Genomic DNA, 24,763 nt, shown 5'->3' with positions numbered 1-24,763 from the left:
GTCAATACGATTGTCCAAAAATTCCCTTATAACCTACAGGAGAAGTGGCTCACGCATGGTTGCCTTTACAAACAGGTTCATAATGTACCATTCCCTCCTTTGTGGTGTTTGTAGACTTTATCGCTCAACAGGCAAGGATCAGTTTTGACTTTACTCTGTAATGTCCCACTCACTACTCCTGGTGTCAAGCCTCATAAAACACCAGTGGCAGTCCACAAAACCAACGTTGCCTCCACAGATTCTGCTTACAGGCCATTTAAGTCTTCTCAAGAAGAGAACATACCAAAAGATCTTACCAAACAATGCTCCCTGCAGAAGAAACCACATTCTCTACTAAAATACAGAACCTTCAGGGAGAAGTCTTTAGAGGACCGCAACGATTTCCTGAAAGAAAACATCTGCTTCAGTTGCTTGCCTACAACATCACACTTCGCCAGGAATTGTAAGGTCAGTGTGACATGCACAGAACACAACACGGCTTTACACCCTGAACCACCCTCTCAGGTATCACTGCAAGCAGAGGAGCATGACGGAAAGCAGTGGCGTAGACACCGCAGTAGTCACTTCTCACTGTATAGAGATCTGTAAAGGACTGGTAGGAGGGAAGTCCTGCTCAAAACCCTGCCTTGTCAGAGTTTATCCAGTCGGCCACCGAGATAAGGCGATCAAGGTATATGCAATCTTAAATAATCAAAGCAACAGGTCTTTAGCTTCTTTGAGACCTTCAACATCGTATGGCCCGGTTATCCTTACTCCTTAAGGACATGTGCTGGTACAGTCGAGACAGCAGGGAGAAAAGCAACTGGGTACCAGTTACAGTCCATGGATGGTCAGAACAGATTGGCCCTGCCAACCATTCTAGAGTGCAATTAAATTCCTGACAATCAGTCTAAAATACATACACCAGAGGTAGCAGCATACCACCCCTACCTGAAGCGTATAGCTCACCTGATACCAGAACTGGACCCAAAAACTCAGATAGTCTTGCTCCTTGGAAGAGACATACTACAAGTTCATAAGGCTAGAAGAAAGTTTAACGGTCCCCAAAACTCTCCATATGCCCAGAGACTTGATGTAGGATGGATAATCATAGGAGGCATCTGTCTAGGAGGAGCACACAAGCCGATCTCAGTTAACAGTATGCTCACCAACACATTTGAAAATGGATGTCCTTCCCTATTCCAGCCATGTCAGAGCAGTTTCCTAATAAAATAATTGCCACACAGCGCTCCTGTGCCTTGTCCTTTCACAGATCCCTCCTTTGAAGACCACGTCTGTGATGGTGAGCAAGATCACTTAGGGTGCACAGTAGTGTTGATCGGGCATGCTCGGCCAAAAACCAGTTCGGCTCGAGCATCTCGATGCTTGGCACATAGCTGTATTCGGCCAAATACCGCATATGCTCAAGCGCAATGCTCGAGTCTCCTCCCTGCACGTTTGTTGGCTGCTATGCAGCCAATAAACATGCAGTTGATTAATTGCCCTTCACTGTAATGCCGTAGCCCTGTTGGGTACTGGCATTACAGTGATTGGCTGGCCGGAACACGTCATCAGGTGCTATATAGCACCCGATGAAACGTGTTCGGCTCAGTGTTAGTCAGGGAGAGCTGTGCTGAGGGAGAGAAATATAGAGTAGCGAGTGAAATTTTTTTTCTGTAGAAAAACTTGTCAGAGACCCAAAAGTCCTTTTAAGGACTATTGTTGTGAGTGGCAGCAGCAATATATATTTTTAGCGCAAGCTGCACTAAATTGCTAAAACTTTACAGACCCAAAAGTCCTTTTAAGGACTATTGTGTGTGGCAGCGATATCTATTTTTAGCGTATCCTACGCTAAGTAGCGTGCAATAGTTAGGCCGCTGCGGACAGCGACATTATCTGCGTTACAGACCCTTATTTGCGGACTCTATACTGACAGGAAATGTCCCACAGGAATGGCGCATGGCAAATGTGGTGCCAATATTCAAAAAGGGTCCAAAAACAGAGCCTTGATCTTGTAGAAGGCTTGCATAGTAAAGTATCAATTTTCGCAGATGACACTAAACTGTGTAAAGTATATAACACTGAAGAGGACAGTATACTACTACAGAGCGATCTGGATAGATTGGAGGCTTGGGCAGATAAGTGGCAGATGAGGTTTAACACTGACAAATGTAAAGTTATGCACATGGGAAGGAATAATGCAAGTCACCCGTACATACTAAATGGTAAAACACTCGGTAACACTGACATGGAAAAGGATCTAGGAATTTTAATAAACAGCAAACTAAGCTGCAAAAACCAGTGTCAGGCAGCTGCTGCCAAGGCCAATAAGATAATGGGTTGCATCAAAAGGGGCATAGATGCTCGGTGATAAGAACATAGTCCTACCACTTTACAAATCGCTAGTCAGACCACACATGGAGTACTGTGTACAGTTCTGGACTCCTGTAAACAAGGCAGACATAGCAGAGCTGGAGAGGGTTCAGAGGAGAGCAACTAAAGTAATAACTGGAATAGGGCAACTACAGTACCCTGAAAGATTTTCAAAATTTGGGTTATTCACTTTAGAAAAAAGACGACTGAGGGGAGATCTAATTACTATGTATAAATATATATGGGTTCCGTACAGAGATCACTCCCATCATCTATTTATCCCCAGAACTGTGACTGTGACGAGGGGACATCCTCTGCGTCTGGAGGAAAGAAGGTTTGTACACAAACATAGAAGAGGATTCTTTACGGTAAGAGCAGTGAGACTATGGAGCTCTCTGCCTGAGGAGGTGGTGATGGTGAGTACAATAAAAGAGTTCAAGAGGGGCCTGCATGTATTTCTGGAGTGTAATAATATTACAGGCTAAGGCTATAGCTACTAGAGAGGGGTCGTTGATCCAAGGAGTTATTCTGATGCCCGATTGGAGTCGGGAAGGAATTTTTTATTCCCCTAAAGTGGGGAAAATTGGCTTCTACCTCACAGTTTTTTTTTGCCTTCCTCTGGATCAACTTGCAGGATGACAGGCCGAACTGGATGGACAAATGTCTTTTTTCGGCCTTATGTACTATGTTACTATGTTACATCTTCTGTGTAACGTGTGCGCATCCCAAAAATATCAGTGACATACATTGTACTTTTTCCGTAGACGGTGTCCACTGCGGACAGTGACATTTGCTGCACTACATCTCCTGTGTAACGTGTGCACATCCCAAAAATATCTGTGACATCCAGTGTACTTTTTCCGTAGACAGTGTCTGCTGCGGACAGTGACATTAGCTGGGGTACATCTCGTGTGTAACGTTTCCACATCCAAAATACCTGTGACATTCCCTGTAATTTTATATTAGCCGCTGTTGACATCAGCAACATTATCTGCAGTATTTCTCCTGTGTAACGTGTGCACATCCCAAAAATATCAGTGACATCCAGTGTACTTTTTCCGTAGATGGTGTCCACTGTGGAAAGTGACATTAGCTGCGCCACATCTCCTATGTAATGGTTCCACATCCAAAATACCTGTGACATGCCCTGTCATTTTATATTAGCCGCTGCTGACATCAGCGACATTATGTGCGGTATTTCTCCTGTGTAACTTGTGCGCATCCGAAAGATATCAGTGACATCCAGTGTACTTTTTCCGTAGACCTGCACTAAATTGCTAAAACTTTACAGACCCAAAAGTGCTTTTAAAGACTATTGTGTGTGGCAGCGATATCTATTATTAGAGCATCCTGCGCTAAGTAGCGTGCAATAGTTAGGCAATTGCAGACAGCGACATTATCTGTGCTACATCTCCTGTGTAACATGTGCGCATCCCAAAATATCAGTGACATCCTGTGTACTTTTTCCGTAGATGGTGTACGCTTTGGACTGTGACATTAGCTGCGCTACATCTCCTGTGTAACGTTTCCACATCCAAAATAGTGTACCTGTGACATTCCCTGAAATGTTATATTAGCCACTGCTGAAATCAGCAACATTATCTGGGGTATTTCTCCTGTGTAACGTGTGTGCATCCCAAATACCTTTTTAATTTTTTTGCGCATGCACTTACAAATTCTACTCTACTTTATGTGTGACATACTTTCAAGCATATATAACATTTAATATGAAGAAGGCGAGCAGTAAGGGACAGGGAAGTGGCCGTGATGCTAATGGTGCATGCAGAGGCCGTGGCCCTGGGCGCTTTAAAATTGTGCTTGCTGCCAGAGCACAAGAAAAACAATCATCCACGATACCTAGCTTCATGTCCCAGTTTTCAGGGCGGCGCAGGACAACGCTCTCGAAGTCAGACCAGTGCGAACAGGTGGTCAGTTGGATTGCAGCAGATAATGCTTCCAGTCAGTTAAGCACCACCCTGTCTTCCACCAATTCCAGTCTCAGTAGCCAAGAGTCTGCTCAACACAATACTCACCCTGATCCTCCTTCCTCCCACCATGGAGAGTCTGGGCAAACAAGTAACCCCACACTCGGATATTCCAAGGAGCTCTTTTCAGTGCCATTGCTTCATTTGGGCCTCTCGACAAGCCCACTTGAAAAGGGACATGAGATCTTGTGCCCTGATTCCCAAATTCTTGAGCATCTACAGTCACAAGAAGATGATGGTGGGGAACGGCAATTAGTGTTTCACGAGGTGGATGATGATGATGAGACACAGTTGTCAATAACTGAGGTTGTTGTTAGGGCAACAAGTCAGGAGGATGAGCAGAGTGAGGGGAAGAGGAGGTGGTGGACGGTAAAGTCACTGACCCAACTTGGGAAAGTGGCAAGCCGAGCAAGGTCAGCAGTACAGAAGGGGAGGTATCCTCAGCACCGCAACAGGCTGGAAGAGGCAGTGGGGTGGCAAAAGGCAGAAGGCGGGCACCACCGAACAGGCCTGAAACTGTTCCTTGGAGCACACCCTTGCGGAAATCTCCCTTGCCAAGGCGTAGGTGTTCTGCAGTCTGGCGTTTTTTTGAGGAAAGTGCAGACGGCAAAAGAATTGCAATTTGCAACCTGTGTCATACAAAAATGAGCAGGGGCGGAAACACTAGCAACCTCACCACCACCAGCATGATCCGCCACATGGCATCAAAGCACTGTATTAGGTGGGCCAAACGCCTGGGTCCACAATCTGTGTCTGCGGGTCACACCACTGCCTCCTCTTCCCCTGTCGAAGGCGCAGGCCCGGATGCCTCCCGCCCTGACCTGGACCTTCGCAAGCACCATCAGCGACCATATCCACTTCCCTGTCCCAGCGCAGTGTACAAATGTCCTTAACCCAGGCATTTGAACGCAAGCACAAATATCCAGCCACCCACCCACAGGCCATAGCACTAAATGCTCAACTTTCCAAATTACTGGCCCTGGAAATGTTGCCATTTTGGCTTGTGGAGACTGAGGCCTTCCGCAGCCTGATGTCGGCAGCTATCCCTTGTCACGCAGTCCCCAGCAGCCAATATTTTTCACGGTGTGCCGTGCCTGCCCTACACCAGCATGTGTCCTGTAACATCAACCGTGCCCTGACCTAACGCAGTTACTGGGAAGGTCCACTTAACCACTGACAGATGGACAAGTGCTTGTGGCCAGCGACGCTGCATTTACCTGTCGACACACTGGGTGAACGTTGTGGAGGCCGGGAGCGAGTCATACCCTGGGATGGCACAGGTGCTACCGACGCCAAGGATTGCGGGCCCTAATTCCATCAGGGTTTCCGCCACCAGCTACTGTACGTTAGTGGTTCCAACCCCCACTTCTCCTCCTCCACTTCCTCCTCCACTTCTATCTCAGAATTATCTTCTTGCAGCACCCGTCAGCCATCATTCGGTAGCTGGAAGCAGTGTAGCACTGCAGTGGGGAAGAGTCAACAGGCCATGTTTAAGCTGATCTGCTTAGGTGACAAACAGCACACCACCGCAGAGCTATGGCAGGGGATAAGAAACCAGACTGAGCTGTGGCTCTAGCCACTCAAACTAGAACCAGGCATAGTTGTGTCTTATAATGGCCGTAAATTGGTGGCGGCTTTGGAGCTCGAGAAGCCCACACACATCCCATGCCTTGTCCACGTCTTGACCTTAGTGGTTCAGTGGTTTCTCAAAACGTACACCAATTTGCCAGTGATACTGGTGAAGGTGCGCCGTGTGTGTGCCCATTTCCACAAGTCACCAACAGCTTCAGCCGGTCTGTCAACACTGCAGCAGCATTTACAGTTGCCAGCTCACCAACTGTTGTGCAAAGTGAGCACGTGCTGGAACTTCACGTTCCACTTGTTGGCCAGGCTTTGTGAGCAGCAAAGGGCAGTAGTGGAATACCAGCTGCAACATGGTTGTCACCTTTCCAGTCAGCTTCCGCTCTTCACAAGCAAGGAGTGGGCATAGATTTCTGACCTCTGAGGTTTTAGGAAACTTTGAGGAATCAACAAAGATGGTGAGTGCCGATAACGCTATTATCAGCGTCTACTCAAACTCTCGCTGCTCAGAATTATGGACAACGCTTTGCATGTGGAAGAGGTGTAAATGGGGGAAGACATTACACAGGGTGATAGCCAGACCACCCTAAGTTCATCTTCTCAGCACAAATTGGACAATGAAGAGGAGGAGGAGGAGTAGGAGCAGGAGACGGTTGCCTCCGCTACAGATGGTAGTACCCATGGAAGTTTAATTTCCTCTGTTCAGCGTGGATGGGCAGAAGAGGAGAAAGAGGGTGAGGAGATTGAGAGTCATCCTACTGATGAGGACAGCAAAGTCTTGCCTGTTGGGACTCTGGCACACATGGCTGACTTTATGTTAGGCTGTCTTTCCCATGACCCACACGTTTTACGCTTTTTGGACAACACGATTACTGGTTGTTCACCCTTCTCGACCCCCGCTACAAAGAGAACTTCTCAGCTCTCATTTCTGTGGTGGACAGGATGAGCAAAATGGTACCAGAAGGTCCTTGTGGAAAAATTGCTCCAAAAATTTCCAGCTGACAACGCTGGCAGCAGAGTACTTAGTTCCTTGGGCAACCGAGGAGGGGAGAAGAGGGGAACACACAGCAGTTCCAAAAGAGGCAAGGCAACACTATCCAAGGCCTGGGACAGTTTCATGACACCCCAGCAGCACCCTCACCCTGATGCGTGGCCTAGTGTCACAAGGAGAGAAAAATTTTGGAAGATAGTGAAGGAGTACGTGACAGACTGTGCCAGCATCCTCAGTGATCTCTCAGTGCCTTACAACTACTGGGTGTCCATTCCAAGCTGGATACGTGGCATGAACTGGCTCTCTGGAGGTGCTGGCCTGCCCTGGCGCCAGAGTTTTGTCAGAGCGGGTATTTAGTGCTGCTAGGGGCATAATAGCTGATAAGCACATCTGCCTGTCAACTAAAAATGCTGACAGGTTGACTCTTATAAAAATGAACAAGGCCTGGATTGACCCTGACTTCTCTACTCCACCAAAGGAAAGTGGCTGAGCATAAAGGCACTTTAAATGTATTTTTTATAATGTACTGAATACACTGTATTCCCATGCACCCCTTCCAACACAAAAAAGGGTATATGGTTCAATCTTCCTTTTCTTGTCGTCCTCCTCCTCTTCCATCATATCAACATGATTATTAGTCTGCCCTCGCTCCTAATGTTGTAGATGGTCAGCTTACCTGCAGGCCCTCATATATCTTTTAGAGGGTCAGCTCACCTGCAGGCCCTTGCATGTAATGTTTTAGAGGGTTAGCTCACCAGCAGCCCCTCACATGCAATGTTTTAGAGGGTCAGCTCACCAGCAGCCCCTCACATGCAATGTTTTAGAGGGTCAGCTCACCAGCAGGCCCTCACCTACAATGTTTTAGAGGGTCAGCTCAGCAGCAGGCCCTAGCCCGTAATGTTTTAGAGGGCCACCAGCAGGCCCTTGCTCCTAATGTTTTTGAGGGTCACCAGCAGGCCATCAATCATAAATTCAGTCTGTAAAAGTGGCATACTACTGGGACAACATCGTTCCCAGCAGCGACCTCGGAGTCCAAGATGCATCCAGCCATCCTCTCCATGCTGTTCCCAAACCATTTTGGTGGTCTTTCCATCAATTTCTGACCTTTTCCTATGAACCAGACACCCGACCCTCTTCTGAGCAAGGGGTGCCTAGTTTAATGCTCGGGTTCTCCCATTGATTTCCATTGGGTTCAGGTGCTCAGTAGAGCACTCGAGCATCCCGAGGTGTTCGACCCTGGTGCTCGATCAACACTAGTGCACAGTCTTTCACAGGACAAGAGAAGACAACAGGGTCGCAATGTCCATAGAAGACTATTCTTGGATATCATGGATCAAGGAATAGTAAAAGACAAGTAAAAAATCTGGGTCACACCTTTACCGTCTAAACCCCAGAGACAACCTAACACCTAACAACAAAGAATTTGTCTACAGCAGAATTATCTCCCTCAAACACAAACTTCAGAGGACACCAGAGACGAAAGAACATTTCTTTCCTTCATGAAAAGAATATTCCAGAACAACCATGCAGAAATTGCACCCGTGCTCCAAGACTCTGAGGAGTGTTGGTACTTAGCCATATTCGGTGTCTATCATCCTAAAAAACCAGGGCAGATAAGAGTAGTATTCGACTTGAGCGCCAGGTGCGAAGGCATCTCGCTAAACGAAGTCTAACTGTCTGGTCCAGACCTCAAGAACATACTTCTACAGGTACTTCTCTGCTTCCGCAGAGATTCAGTAGCATTTATGGACAACATACAGCAGATGTTCCACTGCCTCCTCTTCAAGGAAGAACACAGAAACTACTTGAGGTTCTTCTGGTACCATAGAATGAACCCAGTGAAGACATTGTTGAGTATCAAATGAGAGTGCACATCTTCAGAAACAGTCCTTCCCCTGCAGTCGCCATCTACGGTCTTACACATTCAGTCTGAGAGGGTCAAGCAAATTATGGGTCGGATGTCAGGTCCTTTGTGGGAAAGGATTTCTATGTGGATGACTGCTTGAAATCCATGAATGAGACTGCAATCAGTCTCTTGAAAAGGGCCCAATAAATGCTTGCTCTATCTAATTTAAAGGGGTTGTCCGAGTAATTTTTTTGTTCTTTCTATGTTTCTAACTAGGCAAATGTAACAGCTTTCTAATTAACTCACTTTATCTCCAGTTGCTGGTTCCTCAGATTTCACTGAGGGTCACATGACCTGTGATGTCAGCTTCTCTCCCTGCTCTGATAATGTTCCTGCAAGCCTGAGAGATCTGTACACCAGACTTCACTGTGCTGGCCACTCTCTCCTGCACTGCCGACTGCTGCTTATTTCTCTCTCCCAGGATTCTTAACCCCTTCAGCTGCACAGACTCAGGGCTGAAGTGTTTACTGTGTAGCTGCAGGCAGTAAGGAGACAAATGCTAGGCACAGGAGCTGAAAGAGAAGTTCTGCAGAGCATTGGAGGTAGGAAGAAAATCCTGTGTGTATTAGCAGTGTCATTGTACAGGTGGGACTTGTAGTTCTACACACACAACATGCTGCTGAGTCTCTCAGCAGGCAGACATGTCACTCAGGGCATCACTTGTATTCACTCCCTTAGCAGTGTCATTATACAGCTGGGACTTGTAGTTCTACACACACAACATGCTGCTGAGTCTCCCAGCAGGAAGACATGTCACGCAGGGTAGCATTTGTATTCACTCCTTTAGCAGTGCAGGGGGAGGAGCAGAGATTGTTTTTATTGCAAGTAAATAAAGAGCCAAAAGAGAACAATTTTTTTGGGCCTAAAACTTGCTTACCTTAGTTATATATCACTGACCATCAGATTTACAGTGCTATTATTATTTTTTTTCCATAACTCGGACAACCCCTTTAAGGCTGCTCAAAATCGCCTACGACAGCCGCGAGTTAATGCAGGCCTTCTAACCCTAAGACCATTCAAATGATCTAAAAGACTTGGATCTCAACACTGACTCCCATCCCATGCAGCGGAGTCTCGGTTTGCTCTGGGATTTAAAAGCAGATACATTCACCTTCCAAATCAGCAAAGGTGAAAAGCCCTTCACACGCAGAGGAGTCCTGTCCACCATAAACAGCTTATATGATCCTCTGGTATTCGTAGCGCCTGTTACTATCCAAGGTAAAATGATGTTATCTCTTTACCACAGAGACGTTTGATTGGGATGATCCACTTCCCATGGAGAAAAAAGACCTGTGGACAGTTTGGAGGAAGTCTCTCGAAGCTTTGTCCAGGTTTCATGTGGAATGAACGTATGCTTCCGTGCCATCAACTGAAGTCAAAATGCAAAGACTGTATATCTTCTGCGATGCTTCAGTCAAGGCGATTGCAGCCATAGCATACCTAAAGACCATTGACGTCAAAGAACGATGCCATATAGGGTTTGTTATGAGCCGGACCAAACTAGCACCACTCCGTGAACACACTTTACCCAGATAGGAACTCTGCTCTGCTTTCAGTGGAGTGTGCTGAACTTATAACAACAGGAATGAACCTGGAAATTGAGGAAGTCGAGTTTTACACTGACAGCAAGGTAGTCCTAGGAAATCATTGCTTTTATGTCTATGTCAGCAATCAGGTGCTAAGGATCAGGAGATCCACTTGTCCTAAACAGCGGCACTATGTGCCCACACACCATGATCCTGCAGACCACGCAACTAGATCTGTTGCAGTGAGCCACCTTAAGGACACTACATGGTTTATACCGTAGGTCCTGCATTCCTGTATTGTTCAATGTCTTGCAGTATCATATATGACACGTTTGAGTTGGTAGACCCAGATGCAAATGAATAAATCCGACCTGAAGTATCTGTTCTACGTACAGTGACTTAGGACCACCAACTCAAATCCCATAGTTTAAGCAGGTTGTCCACCTGGATGTCACTCATTCGTGCTATAGCCTGTCTAGTTCATATAGCTTAGTCTTAGAAGTCGACATTACCTGTGAGCCAAAAGCCCTGCAAAGAAAGGCATCACTAAAAACACACCTTTTTAGCTACTAATCTGGAAATGTCCAAGAACATAATAATTTACACTATACAATGTGAATGTTATGCTAAAGAAATAGACTACCTCAGCAAAGGCCAAACAGTCTCCAAAGATAGCTCTTTGAAAAAGCTTGATCCCATCATTGACCAAAATGGGTTGCTAAGAATGAAGGATCCAGTAGTGGCATCTTTTGATGTCAGGTGGGGAGTGTTCTGCCTAGCAGGTTTAGAAACTCATTACAGTCTATTCCTGCCTCAGTCAGGGTGTTCAGAAGTGTTAAGTGTGGTTATAGCACCATCTAGTGGTGTTACATTTTGTTTGCCTGTTACAAAGACTACTGCATTGTGGGTGGTGCACTGCATTGTGGGAGTGCAGGGCATCCTGGGAAAGAGAAGTCTCCAGTCTCCAGGACACATCATCAGAGCTGCCCTATGCATGTCTCCTTCTTAAACTCTACCATCCTTGTGAAAGCATATCTGATGAGAGATCTATCTTTGTTTCATGGACATTATGTTATGCAGAGCTGTTCAGTTAGTTATAATTGTTATTCAGGGATTGTAACTGTTAGCTAGCCATGCAATCTTATGTACAGTATAGGCAGCCATTTTACCATGTGCTTTTGTAACAACCCAGGGTGGTGTTACACTCCTGTACCCTGCTACTGTCTTTTGCTATGTATTTTGTACAGTTTCTCTGCTGAAGTTAAGTCAGACTACAGAGTGAAAGGCAGCATAAAGAAGAAGCCATTATCCAGTCAGCCTGTCAGTACTGCAGTGAGAGAAACAGATATTGCAGAGTTGAGTTTGCCTGCCAGTTTAATGCTAAAGCCTGCTGGAACCAAGACAAAGCTTGTAAACTGTTGGAAGAAACGTTTATGCAAGTAAAGCTACTGATGAACTTCATCTCAAGGTCTGCAATCAAGTAATTTTTTCAAATCCCTCAATTATTCCCCCTATTTATTGCTTCGGAGCCAAAGCCTGGGGTCCAGCGGTATCCAGGTAGGAGCACCGTGGCACACATAAAGAGACATTAGAGCGCCCTAAGGGGAGGCCGCCAGTTGCACTTTCACTGTCATTGTAAATGTCATAGTACATGCTATCCTATGCTTTATACTTATACATGTTATTTGTATTCTTGTAGTTTTACCACACATGTACAATCTCTCACGCACATCACGGAGAGTACAACCTGTTGACCAATAAACAAGTTAGACTACAAAGAACAGTCCTCTTATTTGGAAGGCAGGAATGGTTTATGCTGAATGTCAGACTGCACACTGTGTGAACGTGTATGAAGACCAAACAAGTGATGCAAGATAATCAGCTTGCAAAAATAAAACTTTCAGGTTACTTACAAAGCCCTGCAGAGCTAGACAGACATGTTTTTTTTTTTTTTTTTAAACCGACCATCTTGTTCTCTCAGGATATGTCGAGCCAAGAGGAAAGATAGGGAGAGTCGCATCAGAATGTCAATTCACTTATGTGGAATCTAAAATTGTGCTGTGCTTGCGGTTTTCTTTTTTAAATGACAAGTACAGAACACATATAAATAGCCAGGAATATATGACTCACAATTGCCGATCATAGTGCATTCGGGATCGCTATAACATATTGTGCCCATGCTGATTTGTAGTTGCTGTAGGCGGATGCTGCCCAAGAAGTTACATTCAGATGCACATTTATATGTCCTGGCCAAAATGTCAGCCATCTTATCACCTGCAAATAAACATAACAAAGTTTTGAGGTTAAAGCGGTTCTCTCTCCACTGGACCTTCTTGTTAGTGGTTCTTTGACAAAATAAAAATGATCACACGATACCCCCTGCTGGGACCTCCAGCAATCAGCTCTGTGGGCATTCAATTTTCCATCAGCGCCTCCGCAGGGAAAAATCAGGTATTACCCAGTGTCCATTCTAATTGGTGGAATGTCTGTTTAATAGAAGACAGGAGAGGTCCTCCAGAGTAAGAGATCATCTTAACCCCTTTTTGAAGAGCTGGCTGTGGACTAAAGATTCTGCAAATTGCGAAACGCAGATGGGCCGGTGTACGTGTTTTGCGGATCCACAATTTGCAAATCCGCAAAACACTACGGTCGTGTAAATGTGGTCTAAGACAGCGTCAGAATGGCCCATCAGAGCGCAGGAGAATCTGCTGACACTGTCACGTGACTGCCTGCTGTCCATTCAGGCCCCTGCGTGAAAATAGGCACAGCAGGCAGCAGCCCTCAATTGCCCCCCTCCCCGAGCTGGTGGTGCGGCCCGGCCCTGGACCCCGTCCCTGCTGAAAACTTAAATTAGGGGGCGGCGTGCCGGCACAGGGAGATGAGCGCTTCCATTGTGGAAGCGCTCATCTCCATCTGTATCGCTGTCCTCAGGACAGCGATACAGATGGCTGTGCTGCAGCAGGGCAGGGGAGAGGCCTGTCCCTCCCCTGTGTCTCTGATAGGCTGCCATATATAGAGATAATCCACGGCACACCGATGTCTTTTTGGTTTGCAAATTTATTACAGAAAATACAGAAAAAATTGTCAATATATGACTAATTGCGCCATAGTAATAGTATAAGCATATGTATCATATGTTAGGCCATAATATATCCCAACGTTTCGGTCTTCTTGAGACCTTTCTCAGGGGATCATGGCCAGACTGCAAACGTATGTTTGCAGTCTGGCCATGATCCCCTGAGAAAGGTCTCAAGAAGACCGAAACGTTGGGATATATTATGGCCTAACATATGATACATATGCTTATACTATTACTATGGCGCAATTAGTCATATATTGACAATTTTTTCTGTATTTTCTGTAATAAATTTGCAAACCAAAAAGACATCGGTGTGCCGTGGATTATCTCTATATATACCACGACTGAAGTCCTCTGCGAGCACACACCATTGCACAAAGGTGTGCGGACTCCACAATTTTGTTTAATTTATCTGATAGGCTGCCAGCCTAGTGCCTGCAGCCTATCAGAGGCCGGCCCAGGCCGCGCAATGACATCATCGTGCCACCTGAGCCGTACAGTGCGGGACACAGGCCAGAAGAGGCCTGCATCGCATCGCTGACATGGAGGTAAGTATACGTTTTTTATTTTTTTTATGTATCACAATACTTTTAAGAAAAGTCTTTTACTGGCTCATGATGGGGGGTGCCTCTTTTTACTGGCACATTATGGGGCATGGGGGGGCCCTCCTGTTACTGGCACATGATGGGGGGCTCTCCTGTTACTGGCACATGAAGAGGCATGGGGGGCCTCTTGTTACTGGCACATGATGGGGGGCCCTCTTTTTACTGGCACATGATGGGGGGCATCTATGGGGGCACATTTTACTGGCACATTATTGGGGGTCATCTATGGTGGCACTTACTACTGGCACATTATTGGGAGCACTTTTTACTGGCATATTATTGGGGGCACTTTTTACTGGCACATTCCTGGTGGGCACCATAGGGGCATCTACGGAGGCCACAGTAGCATTTTATACTGGGGCACATTATGGTGGGTACTGTTGGGGAGAGGAGTACTATGGGGTTATCTACGGGGGCACTAAGACGGGGTATTTTATACTTGCAAATTATGGTGAACACTGAGGGCATCTACTGGGGGCATTTTATACTGGTAAATTATGGGGTGCACTAGGAGGAAGGGGGGATAGGAGCACTATGGGGGCATTTACTGGGGGCACTATATAGGGGTATTTTATACTGGCACATTATGGGGGCACTATGGAGACATTAGCTCAACTGGGGGCATTATAAGGGGGTATTTTTTGCACTGTCACATTATAAGGAGAATTATTACTACTGGGGGGGGGGCATAATGGTGGGCTTTATTACTCCCCCATGGTATGACCCCCTAGCAGCAGCACCAGCCTCTCTGCTATCCCTCTGCCCCTTCTCCAAATCCTTATTATGAAATCTTTCTCATTAGGATAAAACACAACATCAGCTCTGCCGAGCCCCCGGCCAAAGTGTGGAAGTGACGTCCGAGATCCCCAAGGGCCAAGTAATTGTAAGTTTTCATGTGAAATATGTTTGTTATACACATATAGCCTACACTGTGCCACACAATATACAGTATACCGCTACACTGTGCCCCACAATATACAGTATGCCGCTACACTGTGTAGTCTGTTCTATAAGCACCATTGTTTTGTGGTGGCAGACAGAAAATAATCTGGAAGTGCCCATCCCGAGACCAGGCTCTGGATCTGCCACTGCCTCGGCCTCGCTGAAGTCACCTGGCAGCCGCCCCGCTACCCAGTTAGAGGGCCTGGGCAGACTGTCAGATGATGACAGTCAAGGTGTAATCTCCCAGGCCGGCCCTTTACAGAACTCACCGGGAAATCTTCATCACCAGGCCCATCATGCTCTTAATCCAGCCCTGGCCCCACTGTGTAATCTGTGGTGTTACATAGGACTACAGGTGACATCTACTACATTATCTGTACTCAGAGAGTTATCACTGTGTTATCTGTGGTGTTACATAGGACTGCAGGTGACATCTACTACATTATCTGTATTCAGAGAGTTGTCACTGTGTTATCTGTGGTGTTACATAGGACTGCAGGTGACATCTACTACATTATCTGTATTCAGAGAGTTGTCACTGTGTTATCTGTGGTGTTACATAGGACTGCAGGTGACATCTCCTACATTATCTGTACTCTTCAAATCCTTCCTTTTGATGCCTCCATTACTATAATTTGAAAGTACTCGATCCCTCCGATTATTTGTGCTTGTGAACAGTATTTGCGATCCAGCGCTGGAACGCATCAGCTGACACTTCCGAACCGTGACACATCTGGATCGGAAGTAATGTGGATGAACTTCCGCGTGGATGCACATGGGGGACCAGATTACCTATACCTATAACTATATATATATATATGTAAGTAATTTTATGTATTTTATATGGTCCTGAGGAAGGGGACCTCTATGGTAATCCCTGAAACACGTCAAGCTTATTTCCTCATTAACTACTTTCCTTTTATTGGAGTCATCTGATCCATCTTGCTGAATGGACAGGTGATTGATATTCTACAGGCGACCTCGGCGAGGTAGGTGAGGGATGCAAGTGTCTTGAGTTTATCTTGCACCCCCTCCCTGGTGAAGTATTCCATGTGGTATACTGTAATTTTAACTCCAAGTTCTCTGACTGGTTAACAGATAAACGAGTCTACCACTTTTATAAGCATCCCTAGCGTTTTTACCACTTAGTTACTTTCTATGTGGGCACTTGGTGTATATTGGCGCCTCACGCCTTTTTTGCTTTCTATTTTATCACAGTCTCACACTGATTAATGAAGTCTGTTTAATTCTCTTTAGTAGGTTGCTGCCTCGTCTTCCACCACTCTGCTCATCTATCCTTTACAACAAGGACTTACTACCAGTGAACATCACCTTCTTTTGTCTCATTGGTGTCCCTTCCCACCCCTTTCCTTTACTCCCAATATCTTTCCTCCGCCTGACTTATACCCTTTTTGCTTTTATGAATTTCTTCTAACTCAGAGTGGGCAGGGACAGCCTTCCACCTACTGAGTAGGGGAAAAAACACTTAGCAGCTTCAAGTGTCCTGTCAGAAAGGACCTTCAGTGCAGCAGGAGGTATTGTCACTGAGAAGAGAAGTCGCCTAGGTCAAAAAAGTCTAGATTACCTCACCTTTATTAAGATGAATGAGGGATGGATCCCGAAGGGACTGACAGTGGGCGATACATTCGACTAAAAAGGCCTGGTGATAAGATTATCTGCCTTGGGCTAAAAATGGTCCACACGCTGCTGTATTTTATCTCTGAATGCCGGATGACTTGCATGACTTACCCCGCCACCAACTAGGGTTCAAGCCGCAATGTTTTAGGGCACTTTCTGCCTGGGAAACAAACATCAATTTTTTCTGGCTGCTGCTACAGCAGCGGCTGCAACAATACCAAATTTTTCAGGCATGTGTACATGCCTAATTTTTCTGGCCTCTGGTGCTGCACTGTGGCTTCAAACCCCCCCCCCCCCCCAAGTGTCAATTCCCCTTCGCGATCGTTACCTTGTTGTGGTGAAGGGGCTTGCGTATCACAATGAAGCAACCACCTCTATGAGTGTGTTGGCAATGGCAATGTTGGCACACCCCAGAAAATTAATGTTTTTTCTATGCAAAATTATCCATCCAATCGCTTTTGGTCTGTTCACAATGAAGCAATACGGAGTGCTTCCGTGGGATTTATCTCTGTGCCTCCACACCGCAAAAAAAATGATAGAACTTGTTTTTTTGCTGTGCGGATGTATCACGGACCCATTCAAGTTGATTGACCCACTCAAGTCCCCAATGGACAGAACAGCCGAGCATCAGCTGTGTGCATGAGGTCTTAACCCCTTAAAGACCGGGCCTATTTCCATTTTAACGTTTTGGATTTTTCCTCCCCACATTCCAATAGCCATAACTTTTTTATTTTTCTATTCACATAGTTATATGAGGGCTTATTTTTTGAAGGATAAGATGCATTTTTTAATGTCAACATTTAATTTACAATGTCTTGTATTAGAAAACGGGAAAAAAATTCTGTATGTGGAAAAAAATAAATAAATAAATAAATCCGGCAAGTTTCTTGGGGTTTTGAGATCACAGCGTTCACAATGCACTTATTCTGTGGCGAATACAAATGCAGCAATACCAAACTTGATTTTAGTTTTTTTACTACTTTTAAAAAAGTAAAAAGCTTTGGAAAAATTAAAATTTTCATTGCATTACAATTTTCTGACAACCATAACTTTTATTTATTTCAGTCTACTGAGCTGTATAAAGGCTTGTTTCTTGCATAACAAACTGTAGTTTTCATTGGTTCCATTTTTGTACTATGTAAGACTTTTTGATCACCTTTATTAATTTTTTTCAGGCGACAAGATGACAATAAAAATGGCAAATTGTGTGTTTTTCATTTTTGTTTTCGTTATGGCGTTCACTGCACAGGAATTTTTTATTTTTTTTTAAATAGTTTAATAGACATTTTCAGATGCAGTGATACCCAATATGTAAAACATTTTTATTGTTTATATATTTTTATATGTAAAATTCGGAAAGGGGGAGATTTAAACTTTTAATATATTTTTTTAATTATTTTAAAACTTTTTACTTAATTTTTTAATAACTATTAGTCCCCTTAGGAACCTAGTACATGGGATCTTTTGATCCCCTCTCCTATTCACCCTAATAGATCTTATTAGGGTGAATAGGATTTTTACAGTCCCCATTATGAGCTGTGCCTCGTACATAGCTGAGTATGGAGATAGCCATGGCAGGCCTGGAGTGCTTTAGCGTCCAGTCTGCCATGACAACCGATTGTAGCACTGCGATTTCACTGCTGGGGCTCCAATCGGAAGGAAGAGGGAGCCTTATCGCTCTGCCGTTACTCACAAGTCCACCAATTAGCAGTGATCGCAGCACCTGAGAGGTTAAATGACAGGGGAGGCGCGATCGCCGCTTCCTGTCAGTACGGGCGGGTGTCGGCTATATGATACAGCCAGCGACCGCCGTGTATGGAGTGGGCTAGCTGCAGAGACCCGCTCCATACACGCGCAGGCACATTACTCTGTATATATACAGTCATGTGAAAAAATTAGGACACCCTTTGAAAGCATGTGGTTTTTTGTAACATTTTTAATAAAAGGTTATTTCATCTCCGTTTCAACAATACAGAGAGATTAAAGTAATCCGACTAAACAAAGAAAACTGAAGAAAAGTCTTTTCAAGATCTTCTGTAAATGTCATTCTACAAAAATGCCTATTCTAACTGAGGAAAAAGATAGGACACCCTTGCCCCTAATAGCGAGTGTTACCTCCTTTGGCTGAAATAACTGCAGTGAGACGGTTCTTGTAGCCATCTACCAGTCTTCGACATCGGTCTGAGGAAATTTTACCCCACTCCTCAATGCAGAACTTTTTCAGCTGTGAGATGTTTGAGGGGTTTCTTGCACGTACAGCCCTTTTCAAGTCACCCCACAGCATCTCAATGGGATTCAAATCTGGACTTTGACTTGGCCATTCCAGGACTCTCCATTTCTTCTTTTTCAGCCAATCTTTGGTTGATTTACTAGTATGTTTTGGGTCATTGTCATGTTGCATGGTCCAGTTCCGCTTCAGCTTTAATTTTCTAACTGATGGTCTCACATGTTCTTCAAGCACCTTCTGATACACAGTAGAATTCATCGTGGATTCTATGATGGTGAGCTGACCAGGTCCTGCTGCAGCAAAGCAGCCCCAAACCATGACACTTCCACCTCCATGCTTCACAGTTGGTATGAGGTTCTTTTCTTGGAATGCTGTGTTTGGTTTACGCCAAACATGTCCTCTGCTGTTGTGTCCAAATAATTCAATTTTGGACTCATCTGTCCAAAGAACATTATTCCAGAAGTCCTGGTCTTTGTCAACTTTATCTCTGGCAAATGTCAGTCTGGCCTCGATGTTTCTCTTGGAAAGCAAAGGTTTCCTCCTTGCACACCTCCCATGCAAGTTAAACTTGTACAGTCTCTTTCTGATTGTAGAGGCATGTACTTCTACATCAACAGTAGCCAGAGCCTGCTGTAGTTCTCGAGATGACACTTTAGGGTTTTTGGAGACCTCTTTTAGCATCTTGCGGTCTGCTCTTGGGGTGAACTTGCTGGGGCGACCAGTCCTGGGCATGTTGGCAGTTGTTTTGAAAGCCCTCCACTTGTAGACTATCTTCCGGACAGTGGAATGGCTGATTTCAAAATCTTTTGAGATCTTTTTAAATCCCTTCCCAGACTCATAGGCTGCTACAATCTTTTTTCTGAAGTCCTCTGACAGCTCTTTTGCTCTCACCATGGTGCTCACTCTCACTTCAACAGTCAGGAGCACACCAAACTAAATGTCTGAGGTTTAAATAGGGCAAGCCTCATTCAACATGCAGAGTAACGATCTACTAATTATGTGCACCTGGTGTGATATACCTGTGTGAGATCTGAGCCAATTTAAGAGGGAATACATGTGAGGGTGTCCTATCTTTTTCCTCAGTTAGAATAGGCATTTTTGTAGAATGACATTTACAGAAGATCTTGAAAAGACTTTTCTTCAGTTTTCTTTGTTTAGTTGGATTACTTTAATCTCTCTGTATTGTTGAAACGGAGATGAAATAACCTTTTATTAAAAATGTTACAAAAAACCACATGCTTTCAAAGGGTGTCCTAATTTTTTCACATGACTGTATATGGCGCTATGTGTTAAGGTGGCAGGCAGAAACCTTTCTAGCAGTGGTCCAATTAATTATTAACCCTTCTAGCAGTGATCCACAGGGTCACTGTAGTGACACTAGCATAGTTGACAAGGTTATAAAACAACATAGATTGGTCTCCTTTCATCTTTATGTAATATAAGGCGTGAAAACTTTTATGCTTCTCGCAGAAGCCTTACAGAGTCACACAAATTATTTATTTAAAACCGGTCATCTTGCTCCGCTCATTTCACGATATGTCAAGTCAACAGGAAAGGTTAGGAAGGGCACATCAGTAAGTACAATTAAAATATGTGGTATCTAAAACTGTGCTGTGCTAGTAAACCTGGAGCCCTAGAGTCAAGGGACAATTTTCTTTGCCAAACTACAAGTATATGTATAAAAAGACAGAAATAAATAACTTACATGCAGGACTATAAAGATTGCAGTCATCCGTGTTACAACATGATTTGATTTTCCTGATTTTTCCTTGCGCGCTCGTGCTTTCGAAGGGGCTACATCCAGATGACCATACACGTGGCTTGCCCAGAAATACAGCATTCCTACTACCTACAAAGAAACATAACAACATTTTTTTTTTCCAAAATCATAAAAGGAATTCTTTAACAGGTTTTCCTGACAAGAGGCTGATCACAAAGTGCCCCACTGCTGGGCGCTCCAGTAATCAGCTGTAATCTGTGGGGAAACTTAACAACACAAGTTCAACTTCCCTGCAGCACCTCTACAGAAGGTATTAGCCAATCTCCATTCACAAAAATGGACTGTATGTGCAACGAGCCCCTAGGGAGCAGTCCTAAAGGATGGAAGTGGTAGTGACCCTGAAGTAGTGATGTGGTGTTGCAGTGTCCTACCTCAGGCTGTTGCTCCCAGGGGTTCAATGCAGTGTGAAAGAGGATGGAGAAAGGAACCAGGCAGAGAGGGTTGAACAAAGAACTTTTAGCAATACACTGAAAAACTTGCTAGCTGATGGGGTCTCTCTCTGGATTCTTTCCCCTAGGACTTTACATGGGAACCTAGTGAATCCCTAATCCAAGCCCTGACTACTATCTGTATGAACAGACCTCGATGATAGGAATGTTCATACGCAGGAACCTAAAGCCCTATTTCACCCTAAAGGGCCCTGAAAATAGTGTCAGGACAACAGATAACCTGTTCCTTCCCAGCTGAAGGAACAGGAGACTCCCTCAGGCCTAATGCCAAAAGATCAGGTAATACAACAAACTAGAAATAGGAAAAAGACACTTAACTCTGACATGGACGAGCAGGAACTCAGTGGAGATCCAAACACCAGCACTTCCACAACCAGAATAGAGCTATCAACTGCATAGCATGATGGGTGTGACCAAACTAAACAGAAGAGTTGGAATGGCCACATAAGCTACAAATGAGACAATAGGGTGGTCATAACCAGCAACAACACTTAAACAAGTGAAACCCAAAGAGGCTGTCAGATCACATCACGTGCAGACAGTCTCTTAGATCTTCTGTCATGGGAGAGACCGTGACAGTTTGTCCTGGACAAGCTTTCCTGCCCGGCCAGCAGTGTGGCATTGGAATGGGAGTATAGTGGGAGAAAACTCACCTTTCAATACAAAATGTTGAGAGATTATCCTTTGTAAAGGTGAATCAGGTGTGGCTCAACCAGGATTTCCATACACCAGTGCTTGATGCATCAGACTAGATCATTCTGGCAGTAATGTTATGACTGCGGTGTGCTGCCACACCAGAACATTGTGAAAAATGGCCCTTTACTTCTGCCCACCTGCTTCAGCCACTATTCTAATGCTATCACCTGCTTAATGCCACATACCTGTTGCCATCTTCTCCTACTGCCACCATCTTGTGCTGTTACTGCCATTGCTGTTGCCAAACGCTCTACTCTGTGACTGGTTCACTATGTTGCTTCCTCTTGGGCTCTTTTCACAGTTTATTTGCAAACATATAAAAGTTTTTTGTTTTTTTTCTTCAAAACTGCAGCAGTCATAATTTGCACAATGGTATATTTCTGACCTGCTGTAGGAGACCTCCAATAACAAGTAATTGGCTCTATGGAGATAATCCTGGTGACATAGATTGAAGGGATATACTAGTGTGAGATGGGAGACCACCGAAGATGATGTTGCAGTAGTCTAGTTGGGAGATAATGAGGACATGCACTAGCACTTTAGATGATTTGCAATTGAGGAAGGATCAAATATGAGAAATATTTATTAAACTATAAACACTATAGCCTAAGTGCACCAGGGTAAAATACATATAAAAAGCATATAAAAAAACATATAAAAACATATGGCATATATATCAATCCTGAGAAATATATCTCTAAGGTGCAGAGATCTGAGTGCTAAGCACAGGACGCTGCATCCGTGTCCCCCCTTGGGTAGGCTATTGGATCACAGTCGTCTGTGGCAGAGCAGAACTGATTCAATAGTATATTTCATGTATATTCAACAGTATATGTCCTCCTGCAGATATCACATAGGTGCATACAGCTGAGTTCTTATATCGCCGTATGAGATGTAGAATAGAGGTATTCAATGATGGTCTATGTTTTAAACCATGATTAGATTATCCAACACCTATCGTGGTCTTAGAGTCTGAGTATGCAGTATGCGTGAAGTTAGTTATCCAACACGTGTGTTATCGCCGTGCTTATGCTGGCTCTCGTGCAGCGTAGTTCCACATATATTTATGCTACTCACTGTGTCCCGTATAAGTTCACTCGATCGGGTCTGCGGAAGGATTCCTGCCGTGGCGTCCCACGCTTCAGCCTTTCACCGCTATATCTGTCCCGGATCAGGTTTTTTACTTGGGTCCCGTCTCTGTTCTCGTGAGAGATCCAAGTTCGCTGTTTCACTTCTGTGAGTCTTACGACACTTCTTTATCTTGCGTGAGTAGGTGGATAAATTTTAGTACCATCATTGAATACCTCTATTCTACATCTCATACGGCGATATAAGAACTCAGCTGTATGCACCTATGTGATATCTGCAGGAGGACATATACTGTTGAATATACCTGAAATATACTATTGAATCAGTTCTGCTCTGCCACAGACGACTGTGATCCAATAGCCTACCCAAGGGGGGACACGGATGCAGCGTCCTGTGCTTAGCACTCAGATCTCTGCACCTTAGAGATATATTTCTCAGGATTGATATATATGCCATATGTTTTTATATGTTTTTTTATATGCTTTTTATATGTATTTTACCCTGGTGCACTTAGGCTATAGTGTTTATAGTTTAATAAATATTTTTATGCAATTTCCACGGATATTCCGATTGGTTTGAGTGCCGGTTCCACATAAACTATACTATATTTATTAGAATCAGGGGGTGTTTCTCTGAACTTGTGCACCTGTCGTGTCTAATCAGAGTGAGCCATCTACTTAGTATTTTTTGTAAACTATTCACATACCCCTACCCAAGTAGTTAGAGCTCCTCTGATTTAGTCATGGACTTTTGGAATCACGTGGAATTGAAACGGCAGACAGCTGAAGCTTATAATTTCGAAGGGAATGGCAATAATGAACAACACAATAAACCCACAATAGCGGGGACATTTAAGGAATTAGAGTACCTGCTACAAAAACAGCTGAGACAGCATTGGGAGGTACGATCACTTAGACAATTTATAGAACAAGGAAAAATCCCTAGAGGGCTGATGCTCAACAAAACGCCAGCACAAGATCTATGCTGTGAATCTTTTAATAAAGAACGGGAGAATTTATTATTCTCACAATCTATTGCATTGATTCATATAATAATAAAAAGGAGAATGGAAATTTTAGAAAATCTAAACCTTGAAATAGCCAAATATAAACAGCTGCTTGAAAAATTCCCCAAAGACAGAGAATTTGAGGAATGGGAAGAAAAATTATGCAAAGGCCTAGATAGGACAGAATTTGAAATAATGAATAAAAAAACAAAGAAATACAAGAACTACCCCAAATCTCGATCTGATCCACCACAGATGCAAGAGGTAGTATCAGATGTAGAGAGAGAACCATATTCACAGGAGGGAAGATTGGAGGGGGGACAAAATAACAACTACAGTCAGGGAGGATATAACATACCAACACACAATAGATATGAAACTTTACAAGACAAATATTTTTTAGACAGAACCCCACCACATCACAAACCACGGATAAGACACAGATCACCCTCACTAAGACTCAACCAACACTCACAGACACCATTAAGGAATCACACACGACAAACCCCACCAGTTCATCCGTACAATTTGAGACAGCGGAATGTATCCCCAGTATACCACCAACAACCATACAAACGACCCTACAGGGGACAACACCATCAACACCAATACACAAAATCAGAGATAGAAAAACAAGGAGAGGACAGAGAAAGAAGGGGAAGAGACAGAAGGAGAAACTAATAACCATACCAGATTCAATAGTTAATATAAGCTCCATAACACTCACAAATACACAGATAAAACTCCTAGACAAAGGACTGAAATTTGCACCCACATCCAAACTTAATAAATTTGACACATACATAGGACTGCAAAAATTTATGAGGAAATTATGCCTAAGGAAATATTTCCAAAAGAATCCCATAACAGTAGAAACTCAAATGCGAGATGATAATGAAAATGGGGGAGGA

General features: G+C 44.2%; 1 protein-coding gene across 1 annotated transcript in view; it reads right to left on the bottom strand.

Moving 5' to 3' along the window:
* The window catches only part of LOC122927108 (phospholipase A2 inhibitor NAI-like), a 62,176-nt gene that overhangs the window by 32,199 nt on the left and 5,214 nt on the right, over positions 1-24,763 (bottom strand). The window contains exons 4-5 of the mRNA XM_044278691.1: positions 20,538-20,681; positions 12,472-12,615 (exon numbers count right to left, since the gene is read on the bottom strand). Coding sequence (XP_044134626.1) covers positions 12,472-12,615; positions 20,538-20,681 — 288 coding nt within the window. The remainder of the gene's footprint in view (positions 1-12,471; positions 12,616-20,537; positions 20,682-24,763) is intronic.

The sequence above is a fragment of the Bufo gargarizans genome, chromosome 2, assembly GCF_014858855.1.
Source record: "Bufo gargarizans isolate SCDJY-AF-19 chromosome 2, ASM1485885v1, whole genome shotgun sequence".
NCBI lineage: Eukaryota > Metazoa > Chordata > Amphibia > Anura > Bufonidae > Bufo > Bufo gargarizans.
Note: the sequence above shows the minus strand (reverse complement) of the source record. Positions and strands in the feature narration are given on the sequence as shown.